Here is a 23,543-nt window from a genome sequence, read left to right as displayed (position 1 = left end):
GTGATTTTTCCATACCCATTAACAGTATGAAAACATGAAAATGCCTGTGTTCGTCAAGCTGTAAAATTCCACAGCAAACCTCAGCTCTTGCTACAGCTCCTGCAGGAATCATTTTTTTCCTCTCATTATTTCACACAAAGCCAACAGAAACTGGTCCATGTTTTGTTCTGCGTTCTTTTTCCTTTCCTAATACCCACTTCTGCTAATATCCAGTAGTAGTGAGGGTCCCAGGAGCTTTCTTGAGCTGCTGTAGCTCCTCCGGGCAGTGTGCAGCAGCACTGAGGGCTGCGGACTGGAGTCCCCTTGAGGAAGGTACGGTATGTTGTTCCAGTCAATGCCTTCCCTATACAAGAGTGCTCTTCAGGTTGTCATCCGTAATGAGAATTTGTTCTAAACTGAACAAAAGTAACATGATAAAATACGTTTTGAAATTAAATGTCACATACAGATGGCTGTCTGTATTTTACGTTGGTTGCAAATTAATTTGGGGGTACGTGAGCTCTGTTACGTCTTAACTGCATGTCTGCTTGCAGTTACTTCTTCACAGGATAGTTTATTGTTAAATGTTTAAACTCCTACTTGCTGAAGAAGGGTCTTAGTGCACAGCCAATTAGTGAAGCACCTGTCTTTTCTTAAGTGCCCCTGTGATGTTGACCTAATGCACTTCCTTGCTCTCTTGTAACTGTAACTGTACACTCACTCTCATCACCTGAAATTACAGACTGCAAGGGCACCAGCTGCAGAAAGCCTGCATTTGATCTCCTTGACACAGTCCCAGCAGGGCACTCAAATCACAGAGCTTCACCTGAACCTTAGGGATCTATGGAGCACATATACTGTACAAGCCCAGAGCATGGAAGGAAAGCAAACTTTTGCACATTAATGTCTGGGGAAATCAGCTTTTTAAGTTGAAGATCAAGATGCATGGCACTCAATTTAAACCTTTCTTACAAAGGATGTACATGGTTTTACATTTATCATCACACACAACCTGCTTTTCACATGGCTTTAGAGGGTGGTTTGTGTTAAAATTGATGGCCCCATGTTGGGAGGACATCCCACCTCAGGTGGCTGGGCTTTAAACCTCATCCTGGAAAATGCCTGCAATGGCCAATTTCAGTGACAATGTAATATCTGTCTGTGTGTGCTTTTACATTGATTTTAAAGATGATTATTAGAAAATAGTTAGGAACTACTTTATGCAGTAAAAGGATGTCACACTTGTCAGCATTCAAGGTTTGATGCATGAAAATATAGATGAAATTTGCTGTAACGTTATCCTTACATAACAGCACAACGATAAGTTGCTGAATTTTGATTACATTCATAGAGAGTTCAGAGTTTAAATCGTCATGGCCAAGAGTGATCATGGGAGGCGGTCTTCTTCATGTCCAAAGCCTGGAGAAGACAACTCCTCAACATCTGGGTTCTGATGTTGTGCTGCTCGGCACAAAATTCTGGTCAGATTAACCCCTGGACGGGCTTGAAATATCCTGCCCTTGGAGTAATCATTTCCTGTTGTTTTATCTTTTTGCAGTGCAGCACTGTAATAGTTTCCAAAAGACCAAAATAAATAAACCATTAGAGACATCTGGTACAGTGGTTGCTCAATCCTGTGCTGCTGGTGTGTGATGCTGACTAGCTGTGGGTGGTGTGGAATTGTAAGACATCTGAACAATGTGCTGCTCCTGCTTTTCAGCCTGCTCAGGCCACACAGTCACATGTGGTCTTTGTCTGATTCACACAGCGGCAAGACAAGCTCTCCGTTTCCGTGTGCTGTCGCCTATTGATTAAATTAGAATATAGCGATTAAAAATGCATGAGAGAAGACTATCTGTGCCTGTTATAAGGTGCTGAAATATTCCATACAGTTTTTGATTTTGAAAGGATTCCTTAATTACTGAACTGTAAAAAAGTAACACTGTTAATTTTTCTTAAATGGTAATTGACCATTTAAGAGGGCCGCATAATGTAGGGTGGGCTAAACAAAAATAATTAAACAGAAGTACAATAAGTAAAAGAATACAAATTGCAGAAAGTGCTACAGCTATAGGAATGAATATTCAAACGGATCTGAACCTTCTTTCTTTTGGTTGCATTATTTTCCTGTTCAGTAAAGCTGTATGATGACAGGCTGTGACGCCGTGTCTAGCCGCAGTGCCCTGGGGGACAGCGCTCTCCCACACACCGGCCACACGGTCCAGGTGCAGTGTCCAGGGGACAGGACAGTCCGCACACACACGCTGGACACACAGCATCCAGGTCCCTGGGGGGGTCAGAGAGTACAGTAACCTCACAAGTACAACAGTGCTCATGTAAAAGTCTACATTTAAATCTGGTTCAGTGCTTTTCCATTTCTCTGTGTTACAATGGCAATGGGTTAGAACGAATTGCCCTTTTTGATTCTGATCCAAACCCGGTTTTGCTGTGCTCACTGATTTATGTTCAGAAAGCAGGATATCTTTCAAAACATCTCAGAAAACGTCATCAAGCGGCTGCTAGATTTGATTTTGTTAAGGATCTTGTGTCTTTTGTTTTGGCCTGCTGGCCTTGTCCAGACTTGCTGGAAGTGTCTTTGCGTGCTCCGCCAGTCTGACTGTGGCTGCAGGCTGTGCCTGCTGCTCTTTCCAGAGTGTCTCAGGATGTGACCTCCGTTCTGCCTCTGCTGGGGCTCGGGAAGAGCACGAATCCTCTTTTAGAATGTGGAGAAGAGAAGAAAAAAATCAGAGCCCATAACATTTCGTTTTTTTTTATCTAATAAGAAATCTCTTGCTGTGATAGATACAGTACCTGTCAGACCCAGGACCCATGGACATCAGTCACAAATCCTGCTCTGAAATCTCCGTCTGCGAGGAGGAGAGCTCTGCTCTTGCCTGTCACAGGAGAAACGAGGGGCTCCAGGCAGGTCTAGGCAGAGGGCTCTGACGTGCAAGGAAACCAGGATGCTGCTGTAAATGCAGTGGGTGGACCAATAGGTGGCGCCCTTCCCTTTGAATGAGGATTTTCCAAGCAGTGCCCCCATATAATAACAGCAGACACTGTGTGTAGGAGGTGCAGTCCTGCAGACAAGACAAACTGAGGTCCTGACTACTTGGTCAGTAAAGGTCCCGTAACGAAGAATAGTGTTAAACCTGGCGACTAAATTCCACTTTGTGCTTGCACCCTTAATTAATATGAAATCAGTTCTTCCTCCTCGATCTAGGCTGCTGTGTGGTGTAAAACAGCTGGCACACGTTAACTCAAGTGAGGGTGACCTGAGTCCCCTCCTGTTGCTCTGTAAATGTAAGAAAAGAACTGAATCATTGTTAATCATCAAAACTAAAAACAGTGGCAAAGTTTGAGCAATTAATAATAGATAACTTTAGTAATTCTTTACATTTAAATAATGCTGTTCTGGACACTCCACTCAAAGCGCTGTACAGGTAATGGGGATTAACTCCCTTCCACCACCATCTGGCTGATTACACAGCTCAACTGTGAGGAGCTCACCAACACCTGCAGCCCAGCGAGTCATAAAATAGACACTGTGGCTCTCAGGAGCAGCTGAAGAGGATGCAGTTGTGCTTCACAGGAACTCTGCCCTCGGACTGCTGGGAGCATTTGTCTTCGGGGGGGCCCAGGACTGAATAAATGGCACAGAGAGGACGGAGGTGTTCTTCCCTCAGAATGCATTAAGGGTCTGTGTGCATGGTGATGAGGGGAGACGTCAAACACACGCAGTGCTGGGGAACAGGCAGAATCACGATGCTGGCAGCCAAAGCTTTGATTTTCTTGGGAACGTGCGCTAGCAGGACGAGTTCTGTTCGCAACCCAGGGCTTGGAAGGCAGGATGAAACCGCAGCCCGTGGGGAAGGATGAGTGGGTGCGATGGCCTCCTCTCCTGGGAGGTGGCTGTGGGAAAGAGGGGGGTATTTAATTGCTGACTTTAAAGGCTGCTGCTGCTGCTGCTTACTGAGGATAAAGCACTGAAGTGCAACTCCATCTGTCTCAGCCTGGGCCCTGACTCACTCTCCTCCCAGTGACACGAGTGGAAATTTCCACGTCATACTTCCTGGGGAATACATGTCTTGTCTTAACGATGGTACCGTTCCAACCTTGCGGGTGTCTCAGGGGTGTCTCAGTCCTGTAGCTGAGTGGTCTGTACAGTCAGCAGTGCTAGACCTCCCTGCTGGGTGCCTGTGATTGGAAATACAGAGGCAGTAATGAGGTCCTGAAAGACTGAAAACAGTTCTCTTGCTTTTAGAGCTGAAGTAAGGAATGGAGGTGTCTCAGCAAACTCTGAAAAACATGGGACTTCAGCAGTCGTCTTTAATATTGGTGTTCATTTGGTTAACCAGCACTTTCAGCCAAAGAGACTAATATCGATAGAGCTGGGTATTTTACTGAAGCACTCTGAGCACAGCAGCAGTGTCCTTCCTGGGATTAGAACCCACAGCATTCCAGTTCCAAGTCCAAAACTCTGACCTGCTGTTAGTATGTATTGTTAATTAGAGGTTAAGGTTTTTTTATAGGAACTGCAGCAATAGGTAAACAAGTACTGTAAGCATTTTAGTTCACCATAGCTCATCAGCTTGTCAATGTATCTGGAATTGCAGTATGTATATATATACAGCCTACATATACATATAGTCCTTGTATGTCATTTTACCTGTAATCTGACAGTTAACAAAGAAAAGTGCACAGTTAGAATATAGACAGAGAGTTGTTGTTTGCTTTGCATTTGGCTCACTGCGGAACTGTTTGGAGGATGAACAGGGGGTTCGGTCCCTTGCTGTGAGAGAGAGAGAGATGGCTGTGCTGTTGATTCCAGGGTCTGGGCCTCCTGAGCAGAGTGGCTACAATGACGTCGTGCCGGATGAGTCCGAGGCCCCCCCCCAGCTGGACTTTAAGAGTAAGTGCTGACCCCTGTGTCTGTGTGGCTGGACTGCTGCAGATGATGGTGTGTGTCCTCCTGACGAGACTCCTCTCCGGTTATGTCCCAGCGCCCCGCTGGTGCCACACCCTGACCATCTCGAATGGGGAGGCCACCTGCTTTTCCCCCCGGGGGGGCAACTACCAGAGCACCCTGGGGACGCGCTGCGAGCTGTCGTGCGACCAAGGGTACCGCCTGCTGGGTCGAAGGTCGGTGCAGTGTTTGCCCAACCGTCGCTGGTCAGGGACCGCCTACTGTCGGCGTAAGTGTGATGGAGCTGGCCCGCGTGGCACAGCTCGTCCGTACATCAGTCCACTGCTTCGGCACTGAACAGATAAGGGCCTTGAGAGATTCTGCCATGCCTGTCCTGAAAGAGAAAAGTCAGGGGCTTAGGAAAAACCTGCAGGAGGGGAGCATAGGTATTCAGGGCGCTGGTCAGGCAGATATTCTCTCCAGTGTTTAGGAAACACTGCTGTCCCCTTCCAAGGAGCACACTGCTGGTCTCCAGGCTAAACTCTGCAGGTCTGCTTTACAGTTTTTAAAGGTTTAATTTTATTCCCATAGCAATTCCCAATTTGTATTTTGGGGGAGTGGGAGATACTTCATATAATAGGGAGACAATCTGCAAAGATCTTGAATGTCTCTGTTCTTATTTCATAGAGAAGCACATCTACAGATGTTTGCAGAAAGAAAAAAAAACACTAAGTACTTTATTTAAAAAGTTTCTGAGTTTCTTTTAATTTCAGGCAGTGGAAAGTTTGGTTTCGATTGAACTCATGTGACCGCCTTCTATAGCTTGCAGCCTGAATTCTGATATTATGTGGTACCACAGGTTTCCTTAAACATCAACATAACAAGAACCACCAGAAGAATCCCAGTCTTAATCTCTAGATGTTTAAAATTATACATCTGACAATGCTTTCTGCATGCATGGATGGATGTTTTTCGTACACATGAGTGTAAAGTGCTCAGGAGTTTTTTTTTTTACAAGATTTTATTTTATGAAAACAGTCTCTTGAAATTCCTGCTGGAGCCTTGTGAGCAAGTAATGAATTATAGTAGCGGTGGTCACTACTGGAATGTGTGGATGTCCAGAATAAATATCCTCCGCCTCTGTCCGAGTGTTGCCCCTCCCTCGGCAGCTGTCGCCTGCAGTGTGCTTTGTCCTGCAGAGATCCGATGCCATGTGCTGCCGCTGATCTACTATGGCACCTACACCTGCACCAGGAGTGTGGCCATGGGCTCGCGCTGTGATTACACCTGCTCCCCTGGGTACCAGCTGGAAGGCGAACGCTTTAGGACCTGCCTGGAGTCCGGGCGCTGGAGTGGCACAGAGCCCACATGCGTGGGCAAGTCACACATTTGGGATAATACTGATCACCCACCTACCCACAGAAATCGATACTCCCGCAAAAATGCCTCCTTCACAGGGAGACCCATTCTGGAGATGCCAGTGTGCTTAGAAAGGATGTTCCTTTGTGTTTATTCTTAGTTCTGTTTCCCAGTCCTTTCCTTATGGTGGATATTTATTTCAGTGAAGTGCTACAGTCATATATTTCATCGTTTAGTCATTCTGAATTGTTTGTAAATAATAGAACTTAAGAGTTTTTACTATAAAATGTATAACATTTTGGAAGCATTATTGTTAAAATGTCATTTCAAATCCAATGAAAGCTTGGCAGCTTGGCGGTAGGTGTGTTTACTGTCTCAGTAGAGCAGTGCGTGGTGTCTTTGTCCATGCTGAACAGGTGTCTCAGTCCTGGGGCAGGCAGGACACGACATCAGAGCCCATTCCTGTCTGCTGTACGGGCTCATTCACGGCTCCTTTGAGGGATGTTTCCAAAACTCCAAAGCTTCCTTCCTCAAATTAGCTTAAGGATTTGTTTTAACAAGCAGCTTGTGCCTGAGGTTCCGCACACTGCCTGAGGAACACACTGCACCGGGCTGAATGCTGCTGTTTTGTTAAAGCTTCAGTAATAGGTAGCATCTTTTGAGTGTCAACATATGGTATTTGTCTTCTGCCCATGCACGGCTGTAAGCATACAGGATTTAAAAGATATTTAAAAGAATATTATAGGGTTATATTGTATTATGTTTTAGCAGTGCTTACCAATGCACCACCATAGTGCCCTTAAAACAAAACAACATGTTTTTATTTTAACCCATTCATGAGCCTTGTTTAGAGCTGTGCAGCATTACAAGGCCGTGCTTTTTATTTTTCAGCATGGTATTTTTAAACATTCAGGTCCAGGGAGTTCTTGATTAGAGGATTAGATTGTGTTCTTTTATATGTTTCCAGAAGTGCCGAAACTGAATGTCCCCCCCCCTCCTGTGTTCCAGACCGGGACCCCCCGAAGATAAAGTGCCCGTATTCCCGGGTGAAGGTGGCAGAGCCTGACAAACTCACAGCCAAGGTGACCTGGGACCCCCCTGCGGTGAAGGACACGACCAACCCTTCTGTCACTGAGTAAGGCTGCACCAGGGAGGGCTTGAATGGAAGAAAGGGCTTTTCAGAAGGAAATGCAAAGTTCTTAATGCATGTGGTTTTTCATTTCCTTTTTTTTAAAAAAAAGGCAGATTTGAACCCGCAGGCTAAGGCAACGTAGCACGAGCCTTTCCTGTAACAGGAAAGAAGACTAGAAGGAAATATTCTCACTCCCATGAAGAAGTTCAGTTCCGCCAAAGCAGTGTTGATGTGATTTGACATTGGACTGTTCCATGCAGTAAATATTTGAATGGTCTGCGTGAAAGAAAGAAATGAGTTTAACATGTGTCTGACCCGTCGTGTCCTTCTGCAGCGTAACGCTCATAGGGCCGGAGCCAGGATCTGATTTCACAGAGGGAATTCACGTCATCCGCTACAGAGCGTACGACCAAGCCAGGAACAAAGCTGCCTGCAAGTTTATTGTACGAGTGGAAGGTAAACAACCTTTTGAGTTTTCAGAAAGTTGCCATGAGTTTGTCCACTTTAATGGTTTGTTGGACACTGGGGTACGGGATTGCGGTCCAGACATTGGGGTACGGAAGATCCAGTCACATGATGGACTCTTCGGGATAGTTTTGTATCATAACTGCGCCTCTTGTGACTGTTCTGGAATGTTTTCTTACGTGTAGCTAAAAAACAAACCAAAACATAAAAAGGTTCCCCCCCCCCATCCCCTGTGCTGCTCCAATTTAAACCAGAGCTTCTGGCTCCCAGGCTCGGAGCTTTAGGAAATTCTTCTGGGATTCTCAGAGCCAGGAAATTCAATCTCTAAGCATGAAATGAAAAGTGAAAATCATATTGGTATAGTTCAGAGCAGCTGCCTGGTGTTCCGAGGCTGGGAAAGGACAGACGGAAGGACAAGAGATCTGAAAAGGGGCGAACGATGCTTTTTAGAGAGAATAAAGATTTGAGCGTCAGTATTTGAATTGTGAACAGCAGACAGCATTGTGTCTCCTGAATTTGTGGTTCAGATTTAAACTGATGCTCCCCTTCATGGTCACGTGGAATTTCTCTGGGCTCTGCGATGGCCTCCCACACTCCAAAGACATGCTAGCTGGGATAATTCGGTGTCTTTAAAGGGTGTGTGTGTGTGCCCTGCGGCGGACCGGTGTCCTGTCCGGATTGTGACCTGTCCCTGTGCTTCCAGGAGACACTCTGGCTTAGGAATAAGCGGATTTCATTTAACGGATGAATGGATGTATTTAAATATTTGGTTAGTAGATAGGAAAATAAACTTAAAACCCACGAGGTTTGTACTTTCCTATGGCTTTTCAAATCGGCATAATTGACCTACCGGATTGTGCCGCAGATGAGTCTAAGTGGATGAATTGTGAACCTTTCTGGGTTCTCCCAGGCTGTGCGCTCAGGGTGAGGCGCCTGACGTGAGGACTGGCGCTAACCCTTCCCGCTCTTCCTCCAGTGCGGAGGTGCCCCGCTCTCAAGCCGCCGATTCACGGGCACCTGACCTGCTCCTCGGATGGGAACAACTATGGCGCCACGTGTGAATACTCGTGCGAGGGGGGCTACGAGAGGAGGGGCCCCCCCACCCGTGTCTGCCAGTTCAACCACGGCTGGGCAGGAACGGCTCCAGTCTGCGTCCGTGAGTGTGCCGTGCGAGCGGAATCGCACCGTGACTTTGCCCTCTTCCACGGGAGCCAACTGTCCCTGCGGCCTCCCGACTCTGACGTCTGGTGACTTTCGCCTCAACTCGCCTGTCAGATTACACAGCCCCTTTCGGTTAAATTCAAATTAAAGAACTTTTACATTAAAAAATAAATATGTAAAAATAGGGCCGTATGGTCAAGGCTGACAAACCCCGCCCCCCTGCGAGGAATGAACCAGGGAGGCAGCTGCAGGGGTGAAGTTGAGGTGGAGGGGGTTATTGCATAGATACGCATGAAGGGGCCTCGACAGGAAATTTTTTCATGTGTTGAGAGAACATTATAATTTGACCCCCTCTTGAACTTTCATTTAACAGCTCCATACAGGGTGGTCGTTTTGCCCACAGCAGAGCATCATGGCCTGGCGCTGGCAGTTTTGTAGTTGCTTTTGTACCTGGAATGTAGCCTCATTCAGTGAATTACATTTACGTTTATAGTCATGTCCCCAAAGTGTCCACAGTTTTTCCTTTTTGGTCATGTCACGAGCTCCATTTTAAAGCAACCCCTGTATGCCTCCCCTGCAATGCCCCACTGAAAGAAAAAGAAAGAAAGAAAGAGCCTCTTCCTCCGAGCTCCAGACAGGGCCTGACGCATACGCCTGTGTTCACAGCCATGGATTTCAACACCGAGGTGACCACCGCTGCCGCCCTGCTGGACCAGTTCTACGAGAAAAGGAGGCTGCTCATTGTGTCCACGCCCGACAACTCAGACGAGAACTACAAGCTGCAGAACATCATGCTGCAGGTTAGCAAGCAGATGGCAGGTTTCATAGCTCTCTGTCTTGTTTTCTAAATTTCTCTGAGTCGGTGGGATCAAAAGTTGTCACCAAGCATTATTGAATCTCATTTAATTGCAAGGGTCTTGATGGTTTCCCACTCATACTTTTTACTCATACTTTACTCATACTTCCAATTTTTCTTCTTCTTCTGATTTTTTTCTTCCAAGATCAATGCTGGATTTTGGGTCCCAAGACAGGTTTAGGACGAGTGGTTTTTAGCTCCTATCTGAATATTTTTTTCGGAATCTCAGAGGACCTGGATGTCACGGTGTAACCAAGCATTATTGAATCTTATTCAGATCCTCCTCCTATCAGTGGTCTTGATTGTTCCCACTCATACCTTTTGGTTTGAGGAACATGTCAAAATCCTATGCCCAGAGAGGCTCGGATTTAGATCGTGGAAATGCTCAGTTGACACCCCAGGTGGGGTTAGGGTTAGTATTCACACACTACTCAGACTGTTTTTAAGTACTGTAAGTTGACGTCTACGAATGGTGTGTTAAGCATCTGCTCTGGCAGCACTGTAAATCGCCAGTCATGCCTATGCAGCTTGCTGAAGTGGAGTAAAGTCTCCCTTTCGTCCTGGGGAACCAGCTGAAAGTGCAGGACATTATGCCGCAGATTAGGAAAGGGCAACGGCGTCTCTCTAGCGGTCTTGCTGCTGCTGTGTTGCCCAGAGTGCCAGCTGCGGCCTGGACCTGCGGCAGGTGACGGTGATCGAGCTGCTGGGGCTTCCTCCACGGGAGGTGGGCCGCATCAAGGACCGGCGCCTGACGTCCCAGGCCATCGAGGAGCTCAGGTAACGGGCCGCTCGCCTGGGGGAGCTGTCCTCTGCCACAGGTAACACAAGCGCGACCTCATTTTACAAACTAAGGAGTGGTAGATTGGCTCATGCTTATGAGGGCATGACCAAGGCATCACTTTATTTACTTTATTTCATATCACAAAATGCCAGGTTTTCATCAAAGGAAAGGTGTCTTCAATACAGGGTTTGGCTCATTTTTATGTTGTGGTTTTGTAGCGCAAAGAGAGCGAAAAAAGCTAAGCACACAGAACAACAATAAAATGGTCCCTGCTGCAGTCAAACTATTTCATTTGCACAGAGGAGAATAAGGCTGCTAGAGAAGGAGAAAGCTGTTTGTCTGAGGCTGGTGTGTACTGTGTCCGCGCAGGCAGGTGCTGCGGATCACCAGGGCTTACTTCAGCATGATCCTGCTGGACAAACAGGGCATCGACCGCGAGCGGTTCATAGCCCCCACCACCTCGGATGAGGTCTACACCTTCATTGACACCTACATGCTGAGCGAGGAGGAGCGGGACCGGCTGGAGAAGTACAAGGACTACTGCGACTGAGCAGATGGCAGCCCCTGGGCCCCGAGCACCACACTACCTCCCCAGGACAGGCTGCAGTCCCCCCGGGGACCAGGGACAGAAGGCTTTCTTTCCGCCACAGTACCTGGGACCAGAAGCGTTCAGAATCTGCAGCTCCTACACCCAGTGCTACAAAGTCAGATTGCAGATGCCAGACTAGTGCTCAAGCATGTTTTAGGTCATGAGAATTTCCTTATCGGGAACAGTGGGCATTAGATCCTCAATAAGTCAGATCCTGTTAATAAGAACTAAACTGCTAATCTAATCTAAGGGAGTGTTGGCTGTCACCCCTTCACACCCACGACACCTGTTTTACCAACTACTGCCTCAGACCTGCAGCATTAGACATAAAATAGTAAAAAATAAGGACAGTGGAGCAGAGTGTAATCAAAACAATATTTATTAAAGCATTCTTTTTAAGATAAATGATAAAATTAGTTTTTTAAAAAATAACTCCTCTTCATCATGACCCCGCTGTAGAAGTACAGCCGGATGTTCTGCCCAGCCTGCAGTCACGAGCTGCAGGAAGGAAGTGAGCATCAAAGGTCACTTCCTGTGTGGCTCTTCCCTGCACATTTTAAAGTCAAAACACCGTCACTCAGATTACAAACATTTAAAAGCTTTTCCAGATTTAGAATCCGATCGCCTTCTGTCGTAGTGGCACTTTGCTTTCAGAAGTTAATGCTTTAAGTTTTATTTGTGCATTTGTGAACAAAATTTTGAATGCAATGATTGCACACAATAATTTTGGCAAATATTTCTAAATAAACAAATCCAAACAAAATGAAACCTTTTATACTAATAGTCCCTTTGCTCTGTGAAGTGGATTTGAAAAAGACAAAGGTTTGCACACATTGCACAGGACATGCCTGGTAATTGTGGGCTCAGGAGTAATGTTCTGCCTTATTTAATGCGACTGTGACTGTTAACAATAAAATTACAAAGGATTTCTCAAGGTGACTAAACCGTATCTGGAATGCAGAAAGCAGCACTCACTCAATGGATTTGTTCTCTGCCTTCCTGTTGTGCACTAGACCAGACAGTCAAGAATGAGAGGAAAAAGCTGTTTCTTTACAGGTCTTACTTGCTCCCCACCTCTGTGTGCTTCAGTGAAGCAGAAGCCCATTATACACAGCAATGCAACTGATCAAACAGGTCTTAAGAACATTTTGTTACATGTAAAAAAACTTCAACTGCAGAAGAGGTGTGTGAACAGCAGACTCGGAACAGTGAAAGGAGCTCCAACACACAATGATCCCCAGCATTCATGGCACTTTCTCCTGGGATTTTTTATATCTTCCCAAAGCAAAATCCATGACACCAGCTTCCAGAAACTCAATTGCTCTGATTGCTTTTCCCTTTTTGGTAAGAGGATGAAGCCACAAAACTGAAGCACTGACATTCTAGTACTGAACTAAAATGTTGGAAAAAATGCAAGTCAGCAGTTTCCAGTGCTCTTCATACTTAAAGGGATAATTAAAATCCTCTACCCCTCCCCATTTAAAAGGCAAAAATAAATATATTATGTGCCATTAAAACCCTTTGGTAAATCCAGTGTTTGACTGTGGAATGTATTTGTCTAATTAAACAATTAAGTCCTAACCTTATTAAGAAATTAGCAGATAACAAAAAGGCCCCGATTTTCAAACATGTTTTTTAAAGATACATAATAAGGGGCCTATATAGCTTTTTTAAATGGAGATGTATAGTTCATCTCGCCATTTTCAATAAGAATAAACGTTCTCAACAGTTAAGAGCACCTTATTGAAAGCCTTCAAAAAATGACAGCTTCCTGCAACACGAAGGAAAAGAAAAGCAAGAAATCAGGATCCATTCTGGACCTTTCCTACAATCCACCTCCCTCGCGTCTCTTTCAGGGTGACCTGCTCATTGACTTTTGCCCATGGAGGAGCGCAGTGGGAGAGTGCCCTCTGCCCACGAGTCAGGGTACTGCATCATCTTCTGCCACAGGCACACCTCCTCACCCCTGGAGTCCATCCAGTCCACCTTCTCCCCTTTGGCCAGCCCTGAAAAGGCAACCAAACACAGCCCTCAGTGCTGCCCTGCCTCTAGCGTTTGAAGCACTTTGGTTGAAAGGAAGGCAACTGTAAATGAAGATTATTTAAAAAAAAACATCCTTAGTCCCCTTTCTGTGCAGCTCCGAGTCAGTCACTTGCACCACTTTACACAGAGGCCAGGGCAGCATCGCTACAGCTCCTAACCCAGGCTCAGAGAGGAGTCAGAAGAGCACTGTGGCAGTGAAGCAGTGAAGTACAAAGTGAGCCTCATCCTGCGTCCGAGCACTTGCTCACCTGTCCCTGTGCTGAGCCTGACGCCCCCCAGGAAGTCGTTGCTGGACATGGCCTCGCGGTCCCACACTGTGAGCTCCACGCACATGTTCTTCAGCTCCTCCAGGCGGAGGTCCTTGTACACGAAGGTGTGGTCATAGTGCGGGTTCAGAGTCTTCTTCACCACCGGTGTCTTCCTCTTGGTCATCTTGGTCCTGGACGGTAACAGGTACCTGCATGGTTGGTGGAGAGAGCAGTGAGACAAGGCGGTCCCATGGCTGGAGCAGACCTCGCTCTCAAGCTGGTGGTTTCCACACCTTTACAGGATAACTAGAACAAAGTTACTTTGAGTTTTAAAAATCAACTAGCGACTTCTGGATGCCAGGCTGCCACAGAAGCCCCGAGATCGAATCGTTGCCCTCACCCTTTCACAAAGGAATCGGAGGTGCCTCCCGACTTCATTGCATTCAGGTTCTTGGCCTCTTTGATCAAGACGTGAAGCTCTCCACTCTCCTCCTTCTTCCTCTTGCCTGTCACAAGTCACCAGCATTGTCAGCTACACAGCTGGAGCTATTCATTTACTCTGATCTTCACCAGAAACCACAGGTTCTAAACACAGCCACGGAAGAGTGCCACGTTTCCTCTTCCCTGCACTCGCTTACCTCTCGATTTGTCAGCAGGAAGTTTGTGTGGAGAGACGTACTTGAGAGAGATGACCAACTCGCCTTTGTACTGCCCATAGGCACCACCGTTCTCAGGCTTAACCTTGAAGAAAGCACATGTATTTCACCTTAGGATGTCTCTCTGCCTCACTGTGCAAGGTGTGCATTCCATATCGCAGCTTCTCTTTTGAGGGAGTCTGAATCGGTGAGGCACTGTACCTTCCCACAGAGAGGCATGCACTCCTCCAAGGGCGTGTCGAAGTTCCTGGAGTCCATCGGGAGCTCCACCTCGCCCAGAAAGACGTTGCGTCCGAACCGGTCATAGTGCCAGACGGAGAGCTGGACGGAGCGCATCATGAGCTGGGATTGGGTGATGTTGTACTGCAAAGACAAGAGCAGAAGGTAAACACACACCAGTACCTATTCAGTTTCAGAGGGAGGGGGGGTATAACAAAATCATTCAGCTGTTCTAATTTGAAGCAAGAATAAGGATTGGAGCAATGGTTTCACAGGTACAGTAACAGGCATACTAATCCATCAGAATGGATTAGGGAGAAATCATGCTTTTAGCAACAACGCTAACAAAATATTGAAAAATGTTCAAAGTTTTCCATCATATACTTTGTTCCATGAAAACAAATTTTCACACCTTACGGAGATCGCAGTCTAATTCTGTAAAAGCAGCCAAAATCAATATTTGCTCATCACAGACAATAACTCGGCTCTTATCTTTAGACAGGACTGCGATTTGATAGCTTGCTGAAGGTGGACGTACAGTATCGGCTTAACAACCTGCAGATGAAAATCAAGTCTTGAGCGATTAGAGGCTCGGGCTGCCTCACACGTCCCCTTTCCACAGCAGGACAAGCGGCCATTACCTTGAGGGTCTCGTTGTAGGACGGGTTGGTGGTGTTGCGCTTGATAGCGGTTTTCCTCTTGCTCTGGCGGGACATGTCCGGAAGCAGGTAGCACTTGACGTACCTTCGGCACAAAGGGACGACACGCAGAGCATTGCACCCGTTTCTTTCTCAGTCTTCACCACCACGACAGAAACAAGAGTCCAGTGACAACTACAGCACCTCTCTGATTACTCCCGATTGTGGAAACAGGAAATCCAAAAGCACTCTATTCTAACATTTTCATTTCCATGCCTTATTGTACTGTATTGTACAGGCATGCTGGTAAAAGCATTTATCTCCATAACTACCAACTAGCCTTGTAGGAAGCTAATAATTCTCCATCTGTACAGAGAAGGGAGACCACTTTAATTGTGCGTTAACTAGACTAGAAAGCAAAAGTGACATACAAGAGTAACTGGACCCAATGCAGGACGCAGGAATGTCTACTGCAGGGGTCTCAAGCTCCGGTCCCGCAGAGCCCCAGTCTAGTTAGTCTGACAGGTAACCTGTTTCTGAAAACTGAAAACGCCTTTAAGTAACGGATTCATTGAGTAGTTTACCCTGTTAAGAGACCTCTGGTCATCAAGGGTTGAAGGATACTCATCGTGGAAATCTTTCGTCTTTTGAATTTGGGGACTCTCTGGGACGAGAGTTGGAGACCCCTGGTCTAGCGAGACCGGGGTTCCCCATGGCCCAGGGACAGCCAGACTTACGGGTTGGAGCGTTGCTTGGTCACGTCCCCGTGGGCTAGGTTCTGGCACTCCTTGATGAAGATGCACAGGGTCTGGGTGCGCTCGTCGTAGCTCAGCGAGAAAACGATCTCGCCGGAGACCTCTGCGCTGTCGTAGTCTCCCGCCTCGCTGTACACGCTCATCATACTTCCCAGCGTGGTCTGCAGAAACACAGGGACAGTCACGCAGCTGGGAGGACGAGGGAGACGCCCCCACCTCACGTGGACAAGCACCGCATGAACAACACAAAGACGGTTAAAAGACAGAACTGGACAGTAATGGAGAACTATAACTCACTGAGCCAGTGTACTAGAATCCCATAGCGAACATGGCACTAAGGGGTTCCTACACTGACAACCCTTGCCTGCAGAAGTCCAGCCCAGAGACTGAAGCTGCAGGAACCACACGGTGTTGTAGAGGCGAACGACGGGAGCCCTCATGCTTTGCGCTCACCCTGGAACCTGAGCTACGAAGACTGTAGGTGCTGCCTGCAGACTTCCTGTGGATCTCCACCAGGCTGTCTATGTCCTCCTCCTCCTCTTCCTCCTGCAACAGAGTGTAGTCACCATGGTGCTTCAGAAAAGGAGAACAGAGGGAACAAAACAGCAGCTCACCGAGTTCATGCAAGGGCAAGCCATGAAGAAAGAAGGGCTTCACCAGCGAGTGAGGAGCGATGGCCTGAAATGATGCTTTGACTCAGCAGGCCAACATAAGGTGCAACACAAGCATTAACCATCCCACCTGCCATACCAGTTCAAGACCATCATCAAACTTCATCCATCCATCCACCCACAACCTGCCTGATGGGGGAGCTGGAGCCAACCCCTGCAGCAGACCTGGTTTCTGTGCCCTTCGGAGCACGCCTCTGGCTTTCATTAACAGAGCTCCTCTCACCTGGATGTTCAGGCCTGGGACAGATTTGCTTCGGTCTCCCATAGATCCTCCGTCCACCCCCAGAGCGTTTTCACGCAGGTCCAGGACAGAGGTCGGCCGACTGTACTCTGAAGACAATAGAACAATAATATAGGGGACACATTCATGGGTGACAGGAACCGAATCCTTTTAGTGTTGCACAGAAAAGGCTACGAGCAGTTTTGATTCAAGTATACAAAATCCTCCGACCCAGTGAACATCTTCGAACTGTACAGAGAACCATGAACCAGAGGATACAAGTTCAAACAAAGTGAACTTAAGACTGAAATCTGGAAGCACTTCTCTACAGAGCAACTCGCCCAGTGATGCTTTTGATGCTGATATCCTGGTCAAGAAACACGGGACTAAAATGAAAATGTCTACCTGCGTGTGTAAGCTCTGCGTCTCACCTGGAGGTTTCAATGTCCTCCTGGGATTCTTCTTGAAGAGGACGTCACTCTCGTCTGCTGTCACACCAGAGCTGGAAAACTGATTTTGCACCATAGAAACAGGAAGAAAAAGCAGATACATGCTTTCAGCTGGGCTCCACTCTAGAACTTTGTAACAACTAGTTTCTTAACATTTTGTGAAAGGCCACATGTTCATGAATTCCTCGCCTTCAACTGCATTTACAGGTCAAATATGATCAAAGAAAAAAATCCCTTCCCTCAAATAAATGAAGAATGTAATAAGGTCACAACCTTTAAACTGAAACATTGTTTAAATTTGCAGTTTTATATAATACACATGTTTTACAACAAATGGTTATACACATTGTGTCCAGATACAGCTTCTGAAAGACTTCTGGGGTTTAGCACAGAGCTGGACCCGCAGACTGGCGCGAGATGGGAGAGGACGTTGCTCTTACTGGCTCAGGGTCACTCCTCTTTGCCTCCTCAGGCTTGGTGGGGACAGTCAGAGTGGACGCACCAGGCCCTGGGCCCTGTACAGAGTCCCTCCTGGAAGAAAGAAGTAGGAATGTTGTCTAGAAAGAACAGAGGCTTCCTGGGAAGGCAGATCACGGTCTTCCTCGGCAAACAGACGCAGCCTTACCGCTGCAGGACAGGGCTAGCCTGGGAGGAGTGGATCTCAGGCTGGTAGCTGCTCAGGCTGCCTCTCTCCAGCAGCTCTGCATCGCTGCCCTGCTGCTCTCGTGCCTTTGTGGGCACAGAGATCTCAGGGAAGAGCCTGAAACACAGGGAGAGGCCGCGGTTAGATACACAGAGACCCAGGGGCTGCGGAGACGCTGCTCTGTGATCTTGCAGCTTCAAAGAGCGTGAAAGGGAAAGGGAGAGGAACCCATTTTCTCCACCGTTGTACAGCAACCTGCGAAGACAGACGCCCAGGAGGGACAGTCGTCAAGGAAGGAGCCAGCCCACTGGCATATCAAACTCTGGACTGTCTGCCGGCCTGAGCAGGCCCTCTCTCTCCCTCACCCCTTGTCCACAGCCTGGGGGTCCGTCGCTCTGGGCCGGGGGCTGGGGTTCAGCTCGGAGCGTTGCAGCAGCACCTCTCCCACCGTCTCCCGCTTCTTCGCTGCGGACAAGAGCATCACAATCAGCGGCGCAGTTTCACCGCCGAGAACGCGATTGTGGGTGCGGGCAAGAACTTATCATAGACATATATAGACAGGCAAGTTTCCACATTTCCTATGGCCTGCAGAACATGCAGTATCCCTAAAGACCGTTCTCCAGTTGAGGGCAACGACAGAGATTAACCTACAGGAGAGCGGAGCTGCTCCTGCTGCCAGCCAGCGCCCACCCCTCCCCAGAGCCCCGGGCACGTACCTGGCGGCCTCTTCCTGAGGGAGGCCCGCACCAGGTCATACCCGGGGGCGTTCATGAAGCGGTTGACCCGCTGGTCGTAAAACCAGTCTCCCGTGCTCTTCTTCAGCTCCCTGGAGAGAGAGGGGGAAGAAAACGACATGGCCGACAAAACCACCTCGGTCTCCGGCGCGTGGCGGCGGCGGCGGCGGCGGGAACCGAGGCTCAGCGCGGGGGGCGGCTCGCTCACCCTTCCTTGGCGCACACGCTGCAGGCCCAGGAGCCGCCGCCGCCGCGGACCACCTGGCAGCGGCGGCACACCAGGTGGTTGCAACTCCGGCACCGGCTGCTGCCCACGCTCAGCCTGCCCAGCGGCTCCTGGCAGCGCCCGCAGGCCCGGCGGCTGTAGTCCTGGCTGCTGCGCTTGGCGCCCTTCCGGCGGATGTCCAGCAGCTCGGCCTTCAGCCTCCTGCGAGGGACAGAGGGACAGCGGGACAGCCGGTGACCCCTGGCCGCTTCTCAGCTTCCGCTGGGAGGTGTTTGGGGAGAGCAGGAAGAGATAGTCGCCCGGAACGGCAGGAGCTCAGCCATCTCAAGAGAGCCGCAGGTCGGGGAGCTGCTCTCTTCAGGAAGCAGCAGCAGAAAGAACGTACAGGCTCTCCCAGATCAAAGAGAGGCAGCGCAACACCCACGCTCCACGCCAAACGTGACAGCTCAACACCCCTCACTGTGGGTACAGGGAGCCCCCCGGCCCCCACGGAGCCCCCCGGCCCGAGCGCCCACCTGACACGCAGCTCCTCCACCCGGCGCAGCTCCTGGTCCCGCTGGAGCACCGCCAGGATCAGCTCCCGCTCCGGCTCCGTCAGGAACGCCACGTTAATGACCTCCGCCCCCGGCCACATCCTGCAGCAGGCCGGCCGGGGCAGCGAGCCGACGCAGAGCGAGGCGCCTCGGCTCGGGCGGGCTCGGCAAGGCCGCGCACGCCGGCGCTCGGGAGGCCGGCCGTCTCCGGCAGCCTGGCTGCGGTCGGTGCTTCCTCGCTCGCCCCTGCACTGGTCTTCCTCAAAGAGCACTGCAGGCAGAGAGCGCGCTCGTTAGCCTCCGAAATCCCTAATCCTTAACGAGACCATTCCCGCTCCCCGCTCCGAGTGGCCGCGCCCCGCAGACACCTCACAAAGATGCCTTTTAAAATCCGCTGGTTCAAGGATATGGATATTACTGAGTGCTCAGGCTCATTCGATAAAAAAAGATGCTCCGATTGGTGTAAATGCAGAACCCAGCTCCACTGGGGGTGCCTCTAGGTGTACCCCTTTACAGGCAGGGGGAAGCAAGCAGGAGTCGGATTTAAAAGACAGGGGCAGACTGGTCCGTTTTGGGAAAATGTAGGTAATTCAGTACAGACAAGAGACACAACCCCTTCATCACCAACACTGTCACACAGAGCAGGAGCTCTGTTTTGCAACAGATGATCGCGAGGAAAAAATTAAACATATGACTGGACTCATGAGCGACAAGTGCAAGAACGATAGTAACATCGTAAAATCCACCTATGTGAGAAAATGGGCACAACTTCAGAATGGTTTTGCGCCGGTTGAGCATTCCTAGAAGATTAGAGAAAATAAACAGCCTGCTCTGCAGGATTAGTGGAGTCAGTGACATCACAGGCCATGCTGTGTATTTAACACAGAGACTGTGGCCTGTACCTTAGCATTACGTCATAGACTGAATGCACACGATGTCTGCTGGGGGACCCAATATGCTCTATGAAAAGTAAAATAATTCAAAATAGCTTAAGAAAAAAGCTGAAACTGCAGTGCTATCTTATTTATTCTGCAGAAAAGGAGAAGACAATAAGACCTTGCATGTCTGTCAGAGTGCTCCCACCCTTTAAAGACACACAGGCCAGGGTGGAGCTCTGTGGCTGCTTCCTTTATCAACACACAGCCCCGAGAAACATCAGAGTCCTGGCCAAACCCTGCACTCACAGCTGTGGACTCACTTGGTCTCCTGCCAATCAAACCCAGGAGGGGAATGTGTACAGTATAGACACACTGTCACAAAACAGTAACAACTTTGCTACTGGGGGACCCCATCTGTTCTATGAAAGGTAAAATTAATGTTTAAGAGCTGAAACTACACTGGTATCTTATTTATTTGACTATTTTAAGTCAAGCACACAAGATCTTTTAAAAGATACTCTTCACAAAGTATTTTCCAGAACACTGCATTTAAACAGAAACTGTATGCAAGTAAGAACACCCAGTGCACTGGAAGTGGGGTGCATCTGAGGTAATCTGCTCCAGAAAGCTGCCCATCTATTTCATACACAGCTTTCCTGGCTCGAAGTTCTGGATGATCTTGCTTGGTGTGCGTAAACTTGTCCGGTAAATAAGTCACCAGTAGCAGATGCCATTAAAATGGTCTTAGGCTGCCCAGCTAAGAACCATAAGGCACTCAACCTTTAAACACTTAGGCATCCCGTGTCGAGTGAAAGACATGTCTGCTGCTGGACCCAGGCAGGACAAACTGAGAAATCTGAGCCCGAACTCGAGCAGAGCGGCCAGCTGTTCGGCCGCTCCGGTGCGCTGGTTTGCCCGCAGGGTCCCACCGCCCGCAGCGGGAGCCCCTGTCCCTCCACGTCGGCTTGGTCTCCCTGTCACCACGGCGACCACCGATCACCCACCTCTTGGGTCCTCCAGCCTACTGTTACTGTTACTGACCTTTGCTATGGTGATCGTTAGTATTACTGTTCCTCAGGTGCAATGACACAGGTGCTTAAATTCCAGCGAGCACCCGTACGGTCAACACTCAAAAGCAGTTCCGTCCTAGAAAGACTCCCACCTTTGCTTCAGAGAGCCGGACGCATGTGCTAGGACAGCTGGGTTTTACGCGAGACAGTCTCACTGGCCAGCCCCAGAGGGAAGCACAGTGCAGCAGCGGTCCCAGATCTACCATACCGATCTCCTGTACCGGGGCACTACCGCGGCGGCGATCTGCGGCTCCTGGAGTCATGTTTACAAAACAGGAGGAGACGCGACCTTCTGCGGCACAGTTATTCAGACCTCGCGAACAAAAGACCTCGCACGTAAAGCAATGGGGGAATTCGTTAAAAAAAAGAATATCGATTCGAAATATCGAAATGAGTACACTGAATCAAAGCTAATATTAACTAACGAGCACGTCCACTGCTTTAAGCACTCGGAGGGAAAGGAAACGGTGTCATTTATTCAGAACTTCTCTGCGACAAAGCAGGCACCATCTGAATCTCATCTGCTCTCATATACAATACTTTCTCATACTGTATTGCCTAAATATCAGTTTTGCGTGGCATCAGGCTATTCGATCTGAATAAACCTTTTTAGATTTGTAACAAAATAATACAACAACAAAAATGATGACGAGCATGATTAAACTACGAATACTTTGTTTCCTTTAAGGATCAGGTCAGAATGTTTTACAGTTACAATCAGACATTAGATGAAAAGATGAACGCTTATAATACCGATGTATAAAACTCAATTGAAACTACAGGTGAACTTTTTTTTTCCTAGAAAAGGAAAGGAAGCGAGCAAGAACGGACATCACGGCCGGGAGACCGATTCTCGGTCCCGTTGACACCCAGATGTAACGAAATGCGCCCCCGTCCCAAACCCGTTAAAAAAGTTTTTAAAGTTCCGATTCAACGCAGAAACGTTCACCCAGCTGTCTGATAAAACGCAAAAGATCTCAAAGCTCCCCGCTCGCAAGAGGACCGCGCACGGCTCACCTCCAGGTGCAAGGCGCCCCGTCCTCGAGCTGTCCTCTCGCGATCCTGCGGCCAGCAATCCCGATCCCGGAAAACACCAAAAGCTGCTGTTTGGGCAGAGGAGTTTTTTTTGTTGTTTGCGCCCAGAGGCAGAGCTCTGAGGTTTTAAAGGAACCGCTAGCCACGTACGCAGCGCTCAGCGACAGGTGATTTTGTCTTGGGTATCACTTCCTAGTTCAGCACTGCTTGACCGCTTGCCCACATTCGGTCTACAAATCAATCGAATAATGACAGTAAGGGGATTTATTTTCACCTCCGACGTGAAACGTGTCGGTTATTATACTCTATTAGTGAAAGCCTCGTGTTCTTTTTTTTACGTGGGCGCATCATATCCCCTGAGAAAAATATATTAACGGATACAATAACATATAACATTCGGGTTATTTTCTTCACGTTACGTGAAAAAGTGCTTTTGGCAGAATAACGCCTTGTCAAGCGCTGTGTTTGAATCGCAGATGGATCATGCCACGTGGTTTAGGAGCAGACATTTGCGCGCTGGGTCTGTCAACTGAACACGGAAAATAAAAGCTGGAGCAGAGGGGAGATGTTAAGCATGTACTGTACACACCTGAAGAAGGCTCCACGGCCGAAACGTTGCTTTCTTTCTTCTCTTGTCGGCAGGGATGTATAAATGGGTACAAACTAGGGGGCTGAGAAGTGAAATAAGGATAAATACACTTATATAGCGCTTTTCTGGACACTCCACTCAAAGCGCTTTACAGGTTATGGGGTCTCCCCTCCACCAGTGTGCAGCCCCACCTGGATGATGCGACGGCAGCCATAGTGCGCCAGAACACTCACCACACATCAGCTATCAGTGGGGAGGAGAGCAGATTAATGTAGCCAATTCATAGAGGGGGATTATTAGGAGGCCATGATTGTTAAGGGCCAATTGGAAATTTGGCCAGGACGCCGGCCTACACCCCTACTCTTTTCGAGAAACGCCCTGGGATTTTTAATGACCACAGAGAGTCAGGACCTCGGTTTTACGTCTCATCCGAAGGACGGCGCCTGTTTACAGTATAGTGTCCCCGTCACTATACTGGGGCATTAGGACCCACATGGACTGCAGGGTGAGCGCCCCCTGCTGGCCCCAATAACACCTCTTCCAGCAGCAACCTTAGTTTTTCCCAGGAGGTCTCCCATCCAGGTACTGACCAGGCTCACACCTGCTGGGCTTCAGTGGGCTGCCAGTTGTGAGTTGCAGGGTGATATGGCTGCTGGCACAATATAAGGGCACAACTGGAAATTAAAGAGTAATTTATTTATAACAAGC

The 23,543-nt window shown here is 48.5% G+C and overlaps 2 protein-coding genes across 3 annotated transcripts in view; one reads left to right on the top strand and one right to left on the bottom strand.

Moving 5' to 3' along the window:
• Window positions 1-11,996, top strand: part of srpx2 (sushi-repeat containing protein X-linked 2) — a 16,172-nt gene extending 4,176 nt beyond the window's left edge. The window contains exons 3-12 of one of the 2 annotated variants that reach the window (XM_088597404.1): window positions 214-312; window positions 4,811-4,891; window positions 4,983-5,174; window positions 6,085-6,261; window positions 7,253-7,379; window positions 7,711-7,832; window positions 8,818-8,997; window positions 9,669-9,802; window positions 10,514-10,635; window positions 11,009-11,996. In XM_088597404.1, coding sequence (XP_088453530.1) covers window positions 214-312; window positions 4,811-4,891; window positions 4,983-5,174; window positions 6,085-6,261; window positions 7,253-7,379; window positions 7,711-7,832; window positions 8,818-8,997; window positions 9,669-9,802; window positions 10,514-10,635; window positions 11,009-11,189 — 1,415 coding nt within the window. In that variant the 3' untranslated portion in view covers window positions 11,190-11,996. The remainder of the gene's footprint in view (window positions 1-213; window positions 313-4,810; window positions 4,892-4,982; window positions 5,175-6,084; window positions 6,262-7,252; window positions 7,380-7,710; window positions 7,833-8,817; window positions 8,998-9,668; window positions 9,803-10,513; window positions 10,636-11,008) is intronic. The other variant, XM_088597405.1, reaches the window with a different exon arrangement.
• On the bottom strand, window positions 11,590-22,385 carry sytl4 (synaptotagmin-like 4). Its single transcript, XM_088597403.1, has 17 exons — window positions 22,229-22,385; window positions 19,246-19,534; window positions 18,713-18,931; window positions 18,487-18,596; window positions 18,136-18,235; window positions 17,753-17,887; window positions 17,568-17,658; window positions 17,110-17,188; window positions 16,682-16,788; window positions 16,241-16,333; window positions 15,770-15,948; window positions 15,036-15,138; window positions 14,377-14,538; window positions 14,158-14,260; window positions 13,920-14,025; window positions 13,520-13,728; window positions 11,590-13,234 (listed from the first exon to the last, which is right to left on the bottom strand). Exons 2-17 carry the CDS (start codon window positions 19,362-19,364, stop codon window positions 13,095-13,097), a joined length of 2,055 nt encoding a protein of 684 aa, XP_088453529.1. The 5' UTR covers window positions 19,365-19,534; window positions 22,229-22,385; the 3' UTR covers window positions 11,590-13,094.
• Window positions 22,386-23,543: the final 1,158 nt, after the last annotated feature.

This window comes from Lepisosteus platostomus, chromosome 10, assembly GCF_059453375.1.
Source record: "Lepisosteus platostomus isolate fLepPlt1 chromosome 10, fLepPlt1.hap1, whole genome shotgun sequence".
NCBI classification, from domain to species: domain Eukaryota; kingdom Metazoa; phylum Chordata; class Actinopteri; order Semionotiformes; family Lepisosteidae; genus Lepisosteus; species Lepisosteus platostomus.
Note: the sequence above shows the minus strand (reverse complement) of the source record. Positions and strands in the feature narration are given on the sequence as shown.

Bases quoted from the DNA above. Each gene is read 5' to 3' on its own strand.
- sytl4 (XM_088597403.1), bottom strand. From the start codon at position 19,364: ATGTGGCCGGGGGCGGAGGTCATTAACGTGGCGTTCCTGACGGAGCCG. The intron at 18,236-18,486 runs GTACGTGCCCGG...TCTTGTCCGCAG, and splicing joins CCTCAGGAAGAGGCCGCCAG to CGAAGAAGCGGGAGACGGTG. The intron at 17,189-17,567 runs GTAAGAGCAACG...GTGCAAAATCAG, and splicing joins AGAGGAGTGACCCTGAGCCA to TTTTCCAGCTCTGGTGTGAC.